We start from the raw sequence: 16,705 nt of genomic DNA, 5'->3' as shown, positions 1-16,705 counted from the left end.
TTATCTTTAGAGAGTTTTCAAACGGTGGTTAGAGCTATCGTACTGCCTCAGCTGGATTACTATAATTCTTTATATAGTGGTGTTACACTGAATTTAAAAATATAGGCTGCAATTGCTTCAACATGCAGCTGTGCATTTGATTTTTAGAGCAAAAAAATATGACCTAGTTACTTCTCTTCTGAATCAATTACATTGGCTGAAGATTGAGAAGAGAATAAATTTTAAATTGGTTATATTTATATAAATTGAGATCTACCTCTCTGTCCCAGATATCTCTACTGAAACCCAGACCAGTCTCAGACTGCCTGTCCGACATTGCTGCCTAGATGGCTAAAATGGTGCTGCTCATCTTCCTGCCTAAACCCACCTCCCTGCTTTCTCTGTTCTCTGTCTCTGTGGACAACACTCTCATCCTTTTTTTTTTGTCTGCTCACAATCTCGGGGTCATCTTTGACTCCTTCATCGCCCAGATAGAACATATCGCTAAAACCTGCTGCTTCTTCCTCTATAATATTACCAAAATCCGACCCTTCCTCTCTAAGCACACTACCAAAATCCTTTTCCACACCCTCATCACCTTGCGCTTAGATCACTGCAACTGCTTCTCTCAGACCTTCTGCTTAGTCATCTCGCTCCCCTCCAATCCGTCCAGAATTCAGCTGCATGACTCACATTGTGTGAGAACTGCTGTACTCATGTTACCCTTCTAAAGTCAGTTCATTGGCTTCCCATCCATTACCAAATACAATTCAAACTCCTCTTAGTGACCTACAAATGCACTCACCCAGCTGCTCTTCACTATCTGTCTTCACTTATCTCCTCCTATGATCCCCTCCCCACTCCCCGTGAGTTCCGCTCAGCTGGTAAGTCCCTCCTATCTGTACCCCTTTCCTTCCTCTGCCAACTCCAGACTCTGTCCCTTCTACCTTGCTGCGCCGTATTCTTGAAGAAGCTACCCAAATCCCTACGACGGTCTCCGTCTCTGGCAGTGCTCAAGGCCCAGTTAAAAGTCTACCTCTTCGAAACTGCTTTCAACTCCTAACTTCTCTCACCTTGGGTTCTGCATCCCTAATCCTTTATGTCATGTCTGCCTGTCCAAGTTAGACTGTAAGCTCTTCTGAGCAATGTCCATCTATTAAATATCAAAATGTACAGTGCTGCATATACCTTTCAGCGCTATATAAGTGATAAATAGTAGTAGTAGTGGCAGCAGCAGGGAATGGGATCAGAAGGTTTAATGAAGTATATAACTTTACCAATAAATAGAGCTACCTCCTGGTATAAACAGTCATTGAGGCTTGGCTATTCTATAAGTTATATGGTCGCTTGAAATCTTTGATGAACAAATATTTTGATTTTATAGGAACAAGCTTTGGAATGATCTTCCAACTGCACTAAGAAAAGTTTCTTTTTATTATATCTTTAGAAAATTGTGTTTTTTTAAAATTATTTTTTCATGATTGTTAAATGAATACATTTTGAATGGACACTATTTTTTAAAATTGTTGTTATCTGCCTAGAATCTATTGTGAGAATAGTGCGGAATACAAATAAATATGAATAGAATAGAACAATGTATAACCCTGACAAATTCACAAGTGAGACCTAAAGGAGAGGAGATTAACCAAGGAAGCATGACAGAAAAAGCTCAGTCAGTGAAAAAATATGAGAACACCAGTGTCGATCAATCTGGTCAAGAGTAGATCAAGGTCAATGCTAAATCAAGGGAAATGGCCAGGACAGCCTTCCCTTGATCAAAAGCACTGTGGAGTGCAGGCAAAACAATTGGGGGAGGGGGGGGGCTAATGTATCAAAACGGGCCAAATTTTGTGGCGAAGTGTTCCCCACTTAAGATATTGAAATAACTGTATTGAAAAATTTGGTACAGGAAGCAAAATTGGTACAGCAGGTACAGCATTTGAGCCCCTTAATCATATAAATAGGCTTATAAAACTAGCAATATTCTTACAGTGGTATAGAGACCTTTCTTAACAGAATGCCTTGATGTTATGGATTTATGTATTAAAAAGGAATTTGTATGAAACCCTTCAATAAGTGTAATGAACTGTATTTCTAGGCAGCATTCTAATCTGGGTCACTAAAAATGAGCATGAAATATGGTATAATCAAAGATGTGCTGAACCCCATTTTTAAAAAATGCATTCACACTGATGGTAGTAAAATGAAAGGATTGCAAAAATGTATGTGTGACCCCCCCACCCCCCCAAAAAAAATGCCTCTGCAGAAAGAAGCAGTGGTATTGGATTTTTCAGGGGTCACCGAGTTTGGTGAACATGCAAAAAATGTGTTTCCAAAATGGCAATTTAGATGTTTTAGCAAATAAACCCTTTTACGAACACCTAGCACGGGTTTTAGCGCTAGAAACTGCGGTAACTATTCCGACGCTCATAGAATTCCTATGAGTATTGGAGCAGTTAACGCCGCTGCTGGCGCTAAAACCCGCAATACGTATTGGTAATAGAGGGGGGGAAATGTCCAAATGCCTCTTTATGCCATGTTTGGATGGTTTTGGCCCCTTCCTAAAATTACTCCTATTATCAAGCAGAGCATAATCAATGTTAAGCGGCAGGAAACTAATCTAATCATCTATTTGTGCGTTGCGCATACCTGTACAGGCTCAAGGCGACATAATGAGAGGGGGGAGGGGGAGAAGGAAGGCAGGAGGGGGAAAGAGGAAGAGAGAGTGCAAGCGAGAGGGAAAAGGGAGAAAGAGGAGATTATGGGCTCCTTTTACTAAGCCGCGTTAGGGCATCAAAGCGCGGAATGGCGCATGCTAGATGCTAATGCCAGCATTGAGCTGGCGTTAGTTCTAGCCGTGTAGCGTGGGTTTAGCGCGTGCTACAATGCCGCGTGTGCTACAAACGCTAACGCAGTTTAGTAAAAGGAGCCCTAAGTATCGAAAAGATGGGTTTTCAGTTTTTTCCGGAATATAGGTTCTGTTCTGGTCGTTTCTGCAAGGTTGTTCCAAGTTTTTACTCCTAGAAAGGTGAGCTATGGAGTGGGAAATACGTTGGTATTGAAGGTTTTTTGTGGATGGGAGATTTAGTAGTAGAAACTCTTGACTCTGTGGCAGAACCTCCAGGGCAAACCCTTCCAGTTTCTCTTCCATTAATTTAGATTTCACAAATATTTTGAACCAAACTTTTTCGGATGTTTTTTTTTGTGTTTTTTTTTTTTTTTTTGTAACATGGATATTGCCATTTTCTAATCTGTTACCTTGTGTGTTCTTTGTAGTGAAACCCTAGGATGTCATTGAATGAGCCCTGCTGAAAGACTCTCTCTACCTGCTATCTTCATCGTTTTAATTTATTCTTCCTTTGAGCTCAGATCTTTTATTGATGAAATGAAAGACTGCAGGGGTAACTCTTCAAACTACTTTCCTTCTTTTTATTTTGAAGAAAGCTGGGCTTGGCTGAGAAGATGAAACTCTTCACTTTAATAGCACTAGCTGTGTTTTCTTCCCCTGCCCTGATCACTAAAATGAAAAACCTAGCTTGCAACCTCTGTTTTTATATATGAATTTTATATAAAATGCAGAGATCTCCGATGGGCTTAGTAGTGTTTCGAAGAGGAGGAAATAAGGAAGATTAATGAGCAGCTTTCAGGCAGCCTGCAAGTTCTGTATCTGCTGCTTATAAGGCTGATGCAATAAAAAGGGACAGACAGGGAAAAATGATTGAGTACCTGAATAAATTCATGTAAACCGTTCTGAACTCCCCTGGGAGAACGGTATAGAAAAAAAATAAATAAATAAAAAAAAATAAATAAAAAAATAAATAAAAGCGGTGTTAAGATCTGCACTAAAAGCTAATGCAAATTTTTTTGATTGCCACATAAAAATTTAGCTTTGTTTCCGTTGTAGTACGGTAATAAAATGGATAGTGTAATGCATTTAAAAATGATGCTAAAATGTTACTTCAATTTAGAGTTAACGCAAACTTGAACTGCTCAAGGTTAAACCTAAAGACCCAGAACCCCCTCCAGTTTTTGTCTCAGAAACCCCAGACCCGAGCGACTTGAGCCCCCCTATATCAAAAAGTCATTGCTTCAGCTGAGCTCGGCCAATATGATTCTGTGCACAGAATGCTGAAGGTCTATATGGCCTGCGGCCCTAGTTCCAGGGGCTGAGATGAAAAGCACAGTGATCTAAGACCTCCCATATGAGGAAAGGCTGAATAAATTGCAGCTATACTCACTCGAAGAATGTAGAGAGAGAGGAGACATGATAGAGACGTTTAAATATATCACCGGTCGTATTGAGGTGGAGGATGATATCTTCTTTTTTAAAGGTCCCTCGGCCACAAGAGGACATCCGCTGAAAATCAGGGGTGGGAAATTTCATGGCGACACCAGGAAGTTCTTCTTCACTGAAAGGGTGGTCGATCGTTGGAATGAACTTCCACTTCAGGTGATTCAGGCCAGCAGCGTGCCGGATTTTAAAAGGAAATGGGATACACATGTGGGATCTCTAGGGGGGTAAAAATGTAGATGGGATACACATGTGGTATTTCTAAGGGGGTAAATTCAAGGGGGTGGGGTTGTTAGAGTGGGCAGACTTGATGGGCTATGGACCTTTTCTGCTGTCATCTTCTATGTTTCTATGTTAAGAGCCTCAGGTCAGTGATTTTTTTCGGAATAGAGACCTTCAGGTATATAACACTGAAGTAGTAACTTTATCTTTTAGAAGTATAAGTTAAATTCACCCCGTTTTACTAAGGTGCGCTAAATCTATGTGCACGCTAACGCTAACGTGTTGGCGTTTAGTGTGCGGTTTGTAAAAGGACCCCTTAACCTTGACATCTAATCCTGGAGCTCAAAATTCTTCATTAAAAGCAAAATCATTTAATTTTGATTCCCCCCCCCCATATTTTTAATATAGGTAATATACTCTGCAATTTGTGCATTATGAGGGGGTACTGAAAAGTTCTCAGCCCAACCAACCAACTTCCTAAATTCTGAATGTTATTTTCATTAAGTGCCAATTTGCATCAATGAAATTCTGTGTTTTTGACATTGTTTCATATCGTTGATTGAACCCTATCCATGTCCTTCTCGTCTTGGTTGGGCTGAGAACTTTTCAGCACCTCCTTGTATATATGATTTGAGCATGCTCATAGGAATGCAAGTGGGCTATTTTTAGCACCTTTGTAGTGATTGGGGAATAGGGCATTTTTGGGGGGCTACATCACTCATCACGGTATAAATTGGAAGCTATCTCCCCCTTTCACAAAGCCATGCTAGCGGCTGCTGCTAAAGTAACTGCCTCCAAAGTAGAGAGTTGTGCGGGGACAGAAATCCCACCCGTCCCCGCCAAAGTCTCACCCGTCCCCACCCGTCCCCATGAGGAATCCCACCCGTCCCCGCCCGTCCCCGTGAGGAATCCCTCCGTCCCCGCCCATCCCCGCGAGGAATCCCCTCCGTCCCCGCCCGTCCCCGTGAGGAATTCCCTCCATCCCCGCCCGTCCCTATAAACTTCAGAAATAGTTATTTCATTTAATTATGCTACTGAATTAAAGGCTCTGGTAGAAACCCATTTACAAATAAGCAAAAAGACTTTATTAATTTGGAAATATTAATTGGGAAGAATACATACTTTGTAAACGGGTTTCTACCAGAGCCTCTTTTGTTTATAAATTTTTATCAACACAACTAATATACTACTTTATCCTGCAACAACAACAACAAAAAAAGAAATAGAATTCTTTTCCTACCTTTGTTGCCTGGTTTCTGCTTTCCTCATGTTCTCATTCAGTTCCTTCCATCCACTGTCTCTCTTCCTTCTGCGTCTTCCATTTGCTCTGTTACTGTGCCTCTCCCTTTCTCCCCCCTTCCAAATTGGTCTGGCACCCATCTTCTTCCCTCCGCTCCCCCCATAGTCTGGCATCTCTGTCTTCTTCCCTGCCAGCGTCTTCTCCCCACTCTCTCTTCCCCATTTCCTTTCAGCGTCCTTCTCCCCCCCATCTTCCCTATGTCCTGTCAGCGTCCTTCTCCCCCCTCTGTCTTCCCCATGTCCTTTCAGTGTCCTTCTCCCCCCTCTGTCTTCCCCATGTCCTTTCAGCATCCTTCTCCCTCTCTGTCTTCCCCATGGCCTTTCAGCATCCTTCTCCACCCCTTTGTCTTCCCCATGTGCTTTCAGCGTCCTTCTCCCCCTTCTGTCTTCCACAAATGCTTTCAGTGTCCTTCCCCCCCCCCGTCTTCCCCATGGCCTTTCAGCATCCTTCTCCACCCCTTTGTCTTCCCCAGTGCTTTCAGCGTCCTTCTCCCCCCTCCTTCTCTCCCGCCCCGGGTGCAGCACAGACGGCCAGGTCCCCTTACTTTTGTGGCACTTCCCCGACCGACCGACCGACAACAGCCCCGGTCTGACAAACCTCCCTGCCCTTAACCGCGAATCTAAATTTCCTTCTTACAGCTGCTGTAAGAAGGTAATTTAGATTCGCGGTTAAGGGCAGGGAGGTTTGTCGGACCAGGGCTGTTGTCGGTCGGTCGAGGAAGCGCCACAAAAGTAAGGGGACCTGGCCGGCTGTGCTGCCCCGGGGCGGGGCGGACCGCCCCCCTCCCTTGGTAGCCACTCGAGCCACGAGGCTACTCCTCCTTACCTACCCTGCCTGCGCACAGAGCCGAATGGAAGTCTTCCCGACGTCAGCACTGACGTCGGAGTGAGGGAGGGCTTTGTTTAAGCCCTCCCTCCCCTCCGACGTCAGCGCTGACATCGGGAAGACTTCCGTTTGGCTCTGTGCTGCAAGCAGAGCAGGTAGGGAGAAAAGCTGCGCGACTTAGTACATCCAGCCCCGCAGGAACCCCGCGACCCTCGAAGACGTCCCCACGGGATCCCCGCGACCCTAGGGGGCGTCCCCATGGGATTCCCGTGACCCTAGGGGGCGTCCCCACGGGATCCCCGTGACCCGAAGGGGGAACCCGCGGGATGCCCGCGGGTCCCGCGGGATTCCCGTCGTCCCCGTTCCCGTGCAGCTCTCTACTCCAAAGTCCATAGTGATTTATAAAAGATGGGCTATATTAGCAGTCAAAAAAAAAAAAGCGAAATCAGTGCTGAAAAATGCTCTTTTTAAAAAGTAACATACAATGGATGCTTTCTCTCCTGCCTAGTATCAGTGGCAACCAGGAAATGAGCTCTTGTGGTTATGCCAATATGTTCCCTGTAACAGTGTCAACTTTTTACGATGAGGAACAATTAGCATTATTTTTTATTCTTTCCAATATAATAATAATAATAATAATTTATTTCTTGTATACCGCTATACCAAAAGTTTGAAGCGGTTCACAACAAAGGATACATACAACCAATATTTAAAATACAGAATAAACAATTGGTATCTAATACAGAATAAAACAATCAGTAAAAAGGATACATCAGATAAAATCAGTAAAAGTTAAGTCAATCGCTCAATTAGTAAGTAAAAGCTGTTAAAATATATGCAAAGTATGAAAGAATGCACAAAAGGGATTTCTATTGGGGCATCTGAATGGCAGATTAAATTGAATGTAGCCAATTGAAAAGTGATGCCCATAGGGGGGAAAAAAAAATCCAAATGCTAGGTTTGAAATGCTGTGTTCATGAGGTATTACTTAGCAAATGGATCATGGAGACATACTGGACAGTAGCTCAAGATCTTCACTCCAGTAGGTGGCACTGGTTAAAGAAACAAATAGAATGGTAGAAATTCTTCAGAAAGAACAAAGGGCAGAACTCTTCTTTCAACAAAAATAACTCACTTGAACTTAAATTAAAAAAAAAAAAAATACAACTCAGATATAGTGGTCAAATATGAAGATTAAATATATGTTCAGAGTCCTGGAGACTCAATGAGAGATCACACTCAAAAAAGTCCCACCGCAGTGGTTAGAACTACAGCCTCAGCACCCTGAGGTTGTGGGTTCAAATCCTACGCTGTTCCCTGTGACCCTGGGTAAGTCACTTAACCCCCCATTGCCCCAGGTACATTATGTAGATAGGCAAAAAATGCTTAGACTATTGGCCTCTTTTACAAAGCCGCGCTAATGGCCCCGAAGCCCATAGAGATTTAAAGGGCTTCGGGGCTGTTGCCGCGCAGCAGCCGCTAGCGTGGCTTTATAAAAGGGGCCGTATAAGTGGTATATAAATACTAAAAATAAATAAATTGCATATATATGTTGTGAAATTCGTCAAAAAATCTCAAAACCAAAAAGTTATCTCAAACTCATTTTTAATTATAAAGCATTCTATCACAGCACACAGAGACCCGGTACTCCTGTATTAGAACTCCGCATTGGGTTCCCTGAAGCAGAAATGAACCATGGTCCATGTTGGGACCCTATGAGTTTAAGATAAGTTTTTGGTTTTGACATTTTTTGGGGGAACATTAGAGTCTCAGTAATGCATTGAGGAATTTCACAACATATATATGCAAAGATTGGTTGGTGGGACTTTTTTTTGAGTGTGATATCTCATCGAGTCTCCGGGTCTCTGAGCATATATTTAATCTTCATAATTGACCACTATATTTGAGTTTTTTTTAATTTAAGTTCAAATGAGTTATTTTTGTTGAGGGAAGGGTTTACTTACTATATGTGGATTGGTGATTTCCCTTCTGATATTTTTTTTGATTCTGTTGCCCTTATTTTTTGTGACTTGGCCTCAAGGTCCATAGGCAGGCCAGGTTTTCAGGATATCAACAATGAATATGCTTGAGAGAGATCTGCATACCAGGGAGGCAGTGCGTGCAAATCTATCGTGCAAATTAAGCAGCATGCCAGAAGGCCTTGTTTGTTTGAATAACCTGCAATGGTAGAATCAATCAAGTTATGCAGATACATCCTGGCCATTCCTCCTTTGCATCCAAGCATCCTTCTGGCTTATGACATTACTTTTTCTACCTGTTTAACCACCTTAAGATCATCGGATATAATCACCCCAAGTCCTGCTCTTCGTGCACAGAAATTCTTCATCTTCTATATAGATCATCCTCACTTACCCCCTTCCTTTACAAAGTCCTGCCAGCATTTATAGCACCGGCCACCGCGGTAACAGCGCCGACACTCAAAGAATTCCTATGAGCATCCGAGCTGTTACCGCCGTGGCTGGCGCTAAAAATGCTAGCACGGCTTTGTAAAGGAGGGTGTTAATGACCACGCGGACTTATGACCAGCTCTCCAACCAGGGGACGGAATTAATTTTTCTGTGGCTCCCACGGGAGTGTATCTTGTTTTCTCTGTCCAGCTACACTGCTCTCTGTCTCTTCAAAGGCAGCTCTCCGTACTTGCTGCTGGAAGTTGACCTGGAAACCTTCCCTCTGACAACTACTGATACAGTATCCCAATACAGAAAGACTAAAATAGGTGGATTTTTTTTGTATCCTCAAAGAACCCCTAATTACAATTTATAAACACCTAAGAATAGAAGTCCTAGACATAACACATGAATATTAATGTGAAACAGCTGCATATATTTGATGAAAGAAACAGATTAAGTTATATATTTTGGTCATCCTGCAAACCCAATTGGTTGGTGGCCCTCAAGGACTGGAGCTGCACGCCTGTAATTGCCAGTATTTGTGGTTTGTTTGCTTGCTGCCTTCATGTTTATGGAGCCTAAAGCTTCAAAACATGCTTTCTCATCTAGCGTTGAAGAATAAATAATGTAAATATTTTAGTTAATCTGGGATTTTCATAAAACTTACATTAGCATCATCCTTTTTAGTATGCATAGCTATGAACATGATCTTTATTCAAAATCGTACCTGGCAGGATATATGTGCGGCACTGGTTCTTTATCAGCCTTTGCGCTGGAGACACTATTAAACTGGGCGACTTTATTCAGAGGATCTGCCGGCAGAGGTTTCTGAGGAGGATTTGGTTTGCACATTCCCTACAAAAAAAACAAAACCACACACACACATCTGTATAAACTGATTAAAAGTCGCGCGCGCTGAAGCCGCTAACGCAGCTTCATAAAAGGAGCCCCTAATTCCTAGGCACTGTATGACACGGTTGTCAATCGACCGTTAAGTTTCGTTTATATAATTGCATCTAGCAGAGTCTAAATTAGGGTTACCAGACATCCAGATTTTCCTGGACATGTTCTCCTTTTGAGGACATGTCTGGGCGTCTGGACAGCTTTTCAAAACCTGGCATGCCTCAAAGTTACTCATGCATGATTGCAGCTCAGTGCGAGTCTAACATTCCAAGAGACAGGATGTGATTTTTGAGGATACGTTGAAACCCTCTGCTCAATATGGTACGGCCGCACCTAGAATTCTGTGTGCAGTTCTGGTCACCTTATCTCAAAAAAGATATAGCGGAATTGGAAAAGGTACAGAGAAGGGTGACAAAAATGATAAGAGGGATGGCTTGGGGAAATCCACTGATTATTCCTAGGATAAGCAGCATAGAATCTGTTTTACTACTTGGGATCTAGCTAGGTACTTGGGACCTGGGTTGGTCACTGTTGGAAACAGGATACTGGGCTTGATGGACCTTCGGTCTGTCCCAGAATGGCAGCTCTTATGTTCTAATATAAGCCTAGTATAGGACAATCAAGCCATTGTGACAATACTGATGAGTTTGTCTCTTAGGCATTGGTGGAATGAGACAATATGACATCACAATCATAGCTCTGGAATGTTGCTGCTCTTTGCGTTTCTGCTAGGTATTTGGGATCTGGGTTGGCCACTGTTGGAAACAGGATAATGGGCTTGATGGACCTTCAGTCTGTCCCAGTATGGCGGCTTTTATATTCTTATGTTCTAATATAAGCCTAGTATAGGACAATCAAGCCATTGTGACAATACTGATGAGTTTGTCTCTTAGGCATTGGTGGAATGAGACAATATGACATCACAATCATAGCTCTGGAATGTTGCTGCTCTTTGAGTTTCTGCTAGGTATTTGGGATCTGGGTTGGCCACTGTTGGAAACAGGATACTGGGCTTGATGGACCTTCAGTCTGTCCCAGTATGGCGGCTTTTATATTCTTATGTTCTAATATAAGCCTAGTATAGGACAATCAAGCCATTGTGACAACACTGATGAGTTTGTTTCTTAAGCATTGGTGGAATGAGGCATTATGACATCACAATCATAGCTCTGGAATGTTGCTGCTCTTTGGGTTTCTGCTAGGTACTTGGGACCTGGTTGACCACTATGAGAAACAGGATACTGGGCTTGATGGACCTTCGGTCTGTCTCAGTATGACAATTCTAATGTTCTTATGTCCTTGTGTGACTCAAGTAAGAAACTGCTAGATTTGGAGCACCATTCAGTGATACAATTTCTCGAAAAAGCCAAAGGAGATCCATGAACACACGACTACAGTTTATGGTGAGTCTGCCCCCATCATCCTACAAAGTAAAATTTTGAAGCAAGCAGTTTAAGTGGGGTGTAGAGAGTCCACTGAAAATGACCCTCTCACTGAATGGCTTGTAGAAGCAGCTTCCACAGAAATGTGCAAAAAAGTTAAGGATTTAATTTTGTCAGACAGATTAATTAAGGTTTCCTGAATAGCTGAAGAAATGGGCATTTCGGCAGGTACAATTTGGAAAATAACACTGTGCAACAGAGGTTTGGGGGCATGAATTGTAGTGGGTGTTCTATAGTGATTTGGGGGTCACTGAATTCAAAACTGACTTTCATTTTTCAGTATAACCCTCTGATTTTTGGCAAAAGAGCATTATAATGCAAAAATCAACATTTTTGCTATATTTTCTAATGTTTGGAGTAAATGTTAAACAGTTTGCCTCAAATTAGATTTCTTTTTCCTCCCGATAATCTTGGTAGTGTTAGTGATGAGCACGGGGAAAGGTTTTACCAGGACATTGCTACAATGGAGAAATGATATCAGGGCAGATGGAATTCATCCATGCTGGCTGATTATTGTTGGACATTAGAGATGCTCCTAATCTCGTTTATAAATGCACTTCAACAGCAAAACGATTTTAGAAAATAATATTTATAGGAACTGTTAACTCAGCGCATGACTTCTCATGCTATAAATATTTGCGATTTGCTCAAAAACTATACGTGATAGGAGAAAACTGAGACTATTTTCATACACAGGAGGTCAAATTCTAGAACCTCATTTTCTTCTTGCCCCGGAAAAAAAGTTAAAATTTTTTGCTGTGTTCATAAAATGTCGGGTATGTCCAAGGTTAGTGCAAGATGGTTCCATGACTGCTGACACCATGTCAGAAGGCCACGAGCCTCCAGTGCTGTCAGGAGAACTTGGAGATGTGCCATGAAGACCAATTTTTTTTCATTGTTTGGTGACTGGAGATGAGATTTGGGTCTATCACAGAGATCCTGACTCCAAAATGGAGTCAATGTAATGGAAGCACAAGTCATCCTCCACCCCAAAAGAAGTTCAAGACAGAAAAATCTGTAAGCAAAGTCATGGCAGCTGTCTTCTGGGATGATGAAACATGACAACAGGACTTTTGCTTCTGGAATTCATACTGCTTTGTGGGAGTCAATCAAGGAGAAAATATTTTTAAGAAATCTCTCAGTGGATAGCGGTTTTCAAGTGATGAAGATGTCAAGGAAGCTGAAGGTCAAACAGAAGAATTATTTTCAAAGGGGTTAGTCATTGCAGGAAACGTAGATGAAGTGTATGGAGCTATCAGAGGACTATATTGAAAAATAAAGCAAAACATTTTTGAAAGCTCTTCTCATTCCTACTGAATGAACGCCCCTCATGTGTTGCCTTTATAAAGTAAAATCTCACCAAATAATAAAAAATATTAGAGATATAAAAATGTGAGTGCTCAGTATATTATAACCACCAAGCAAGCAGCAGTATAATAGTCACATCATTGCACCAGCCAACCTAACCAACCCAAAGGTTGGAACATACTCATCCTATTTCTCAAAAACAAAAATAATAAAAAAAACCCACTTATCTCAGTATAGATGTTAAAGTTCTTCAAATTATAGATGATACAGTTCTTGAAATTCTTTGCTGAACCATGGTGTCTGATCAATGTTGTCGCTGAACTTGACTTGCAATTCTCCAGTGAAAAAATGTGTACAAACTCTGTCTGGGTTTTGAAACCATTGAGCTCGGGCCACATTTGGAAGGCATCTGTGCATGCATGGTTGTGACACGATGATGTTGCACGCACGCACATGATGTCATCTTCACAGTTTACCCTTAACGTTCCCTCCTTGAAAATTATCGGAACACGCCGTGCTTCTACTTTTTCTGTAAAAGCTCCAATGACTTGGAATTCTCTTCCTTTATACATAAGACTCGAACAAGATTTGCAGAAATTTAAGAGTAGCTTAAAGTGCCTTCTTTTTAAAGAAGCCTTTAACTGAAAAAATAAAGTTCATTCAAGAGCTAATACTTTATGATTTCTACCATCTCCAAAACAAGATTTCCAATAGCTCTCTCATTCGACCCCACTTCTGCCACTAATCCTCTTCTTCCTACCCTCCTAATGTACTTCCCTTTTATGTACTTTTTCTTCAAAAATTGTATTTCCTCCCCTCTTTCCTATTGTTTCCCGTGGTTTTAAAAGCAATTACCCTTGTAGGTCTGATTAATATATTATGTATAAGTGATTTCTTTAAAATCATATTTTTATCTTTGTAATTTGGAAAAGCGTTCAATCAAATAATATGAATAAACTTGAAACTTGCATTGCATGTATGCATGCGCAGATGCCTTCCAAACGTGGCCCCGACGAGATGGGGTTTGTGTGAGGCCAGAGTTGGGGGGGTGGTGGAACAGAACAGGGCTTTGTGCAGAATGGGGGTGGGGCCATGGTTAGAATGGGGCAAAACCAGGGGCGGAATGGGGCGGTGCCACACATCCTTTTTTTTTTTTTTTTTTAAGGACAACATCTGTCAACCCTAAGCTGGGGGATGGCTGACTGGCTTGTTAGCTGGTGGCTAAGGGCATGTTGGGTTGGTGGTGAGAACTGGCTGGGCTGGGGAGGGGAGGTGACTGGTTTCCTGAGTTGTGAGATTTAGCTGGGGTGGGATGAGTGAAATCAGAGATTAGGGTCTGGGAGATAGCCTATTTAAGGGAGAAGGAAGACTGATAGTGAGGAACATGACAGGGTGAGGGTGAGAGCAATAGTGAGTGTGAGTGAGAGTTGGGAATTACTAGCTATGTGATTTTGCCAGTAGCCTGCAGGGGTGCATTAACAGCCTGTTTTATTATGCTTCATTTTTTTCCCCTACTGGACAACGAATGGGAAAACAGCCTCAGTAAATCGGGCTCTAAAGGAGTCGCAGTACACCTCAGAAGCCATCTTTCTCTTCACCCCTCCCAACAAAATTTGTCAAGGCTGACTCTAAACTCATATCATGCATCCTTAACCAGTCCAACAATGTATTTGTACGTGTGTTAATGTGCAGGCAAATGAAGCATATCATAGTCGTATGACGATTCAGCAGCTATGTGGTAAATAGTGTTTATACTCTCCTTCTTGCACTAAGACCCAAAACGTCTACCTTGAGCTCTAACATTTTCCCGCAAGCCTCAATTGGAAGGAAAACGATGCTGATGTACACCTTGTAACATCCCAAAGCACACATTTATTTTGACAGCAAGTGTATTTTAAAACAATAGGTCAGCACCAGACAATTCTTAGTCAAACTCTGTTGTGTACTTTACAATTTATAGGTACAAGGATTGACCTTCCTTAAATAAAGGGTCATACCACACATTGCTAGAAAACAGCATGATTGTGCAATATGTTTTCCACCTGCAAATTCTCCTTAGATGGTGCTAACGGTCTTTAAGATGGGCGAAACAGCAGAAGTTGTAGAAAAAGCAATAAGATCAGATCTCTGGGATAAACGACCATGGTTAATAAGGGATAAAACTATCTTGGTTTCCATTAAAAAGAAGAAATCCTGTCTTTTTCCTTGAAGGTGCGACGGAGTTAGCCACTTACACTCCACTGTTTCAGTAAAATATTGTACAAAGCTGATTACAATAAAAACAGGCATATCAGCCTTGTCAAGAAGACAAATGATAAAAACAGGCGGGGTGACTGAGTTTGAGGTTGCAGGATAGGAGACTTAGGAGCTATGTCAGTAAATATTTTTTTCACAGAAAGGGCAGAGGATGCTTGGAATGTCCTCCCGCGGGAGGTTGTGAAGACAAAAATGGTGATGGAATTCAAGAATGTGTGGGATAAACACAGAGGGACCTCTGTGTAGAAAAAGGATGGAACCCAATTAAAGCAAAACTTAAATGACCTTGTAGCTGGAGTGAGCTTTCGTGCAACTTCAGGGGTCGAGAAATAAGACCATTGCTAGGCAGACTTCTATGGTCCGAGGGCCAGATTCTCAAAACTAAAATCTGCTTTTAACATGCTCACTAAACCGTTCCAGCTGGTTTAGCGTGCAGTATTTTAGCGGCTGATTATGAAAACGGCTTTACTATGGTCTTTTCTGAGTTTTCTGGCAGTCTCCGATAATGCCATGCAAATGTAGTACAAGAAGGTTGTTATTATTAAAATGAGCACTCTGAGTGAATCTCTACAATTGCTGAGTGATTCTCTGCACTCCTCGTGACACATTTGCAGCCAAAATTTGCCGACAGGTTTGAGCTGTCGTTGCCTTATTTTCTGATCAGTGCCTGAGCACTGATTGGCTTAGGCACTGACAGGAAACTAAGGTTTGACAGCTCAGACCACTCCCCCCCCCCCATTCAAATTAAAATAATAATAATAAAAAAAAAAACAAATTGGAGATTGGCAGGAGATTTGCCCACTCTCTCTTTCCGCGTCACACAATCACCAGATACTACTACCCCCCCCCCCTCACAGCAGGAGAGATGTTTCAAGTTCAAGTTTATTAGGTTTTGATAGACCGCCTATCTAAAAAAAAAAAAAAAAAAAAATCTAGGTGGTGTACAGTAAAATGTTTAAAAATGATTTAACAGTACAAGTGAACATATTATATACGTGGACAGACTTTTTACAAAAACAAAAGGGGAAAAGGGGGAGAAATACAATCTATGGAAATGAAAGGTGGGGAGGGGAAAAGAATAGAAGGAGGGGGCTAAAAAAAAAAAAAAAGAAGAATACTGCAAATTAAAGTCCTGCTGAGTCCTAAGAACTGTTTATTCCGATCTAAATTTTGAAAGAGAATCTTGCTGTCTGAGGTGAACAGGCAGAGCATTCCATAGAGTTGGGGCAACAACAGAGAAAATGGATTTACGAGTGGTGTCGTAAACAATGGCACGCAGAGAGGGAACAGTTAGGAGTCATTGATTAGTGGAGCGTAGTGATCTAGAAGTAGAATATGATCAGTTTATCAATGAAGGTGGGAGAATGGGCCGCTTTTGTTTTAAATGTAAGAACTAGAATTTTAAATATAATATGGTGGGAAATTGGTAGCCAGTGAGCCTCCAGATGCACCGGGGAGGAGCCTAAGGCTCTGATTGGCCTTGATGCCTAAGGCCCTTCCCATAGGTGGGACCTTAACTTGGGCCAATCAGGCCCCTCCCCGGTGCATCCCAGGATGCACTGGGGAGGGGAAGGCCCACCATTTTGAAGAGGCAGGCCTACTAACCAGAAGGAATAGGCATCCCTCCAGCCAGCCATTGTAAATAAAGTAAGGGGAAGGAGCAGGGGGTCGTCAGAGGCACAGGGAGTGTTGGGGGGCATTGCTTGGTGGTGAGAGGGAGTGGGCATCTCTCCTGCTATTGTGGGGTGTGGGTGCTTGACTTCAGCAG

The 16,705-nt window shown here is 42.2% G+C and overlaps 1 protein-coding gene across 1 annotated transcript in view; it reads right to left on the bottom strand.

Moving 5' to 3' along the window:
- ADAM12 (ADAM metallopeptidase domain 12) overlaps positions 1 to 16,705 on the bottom strand; it is a 711,117-nt gene that overhangs the window by 9,504 nt on the left and 684,908 nt on the right. The window contains exon 22 of the mRNA XM_033941188.1: positions 9,756 to 9,883. Within this exon, the coding sequence (XP_033797079.1) occupies positions 9,756 to 9,883 (128 nt within the window). The remainder of the gene's footprint in view (positions 1 to 9,755; positions 9,884 to 16,705) is intronic.

This window comes from Geotrypetes seraphini, chromosome 4 (assembly GCF_902459505.1).
Source record: "Geotrypetes seraphini chromosome 4, aGeoSer1.1, whole genome shotgun sequence".
NCBI classification, from domain to species: Eukaryota; Metazoa; Chordata; class Amphibia; order Gymnophiona; family Dermophiidae; genus Geotrypetes; species Geotrypetes seraphini.
The sequence above is the reverse complement of the archived record's forward strand: the minus strand, read 5'-3'. Positions and strand labels throughout refer to the sequence as shown.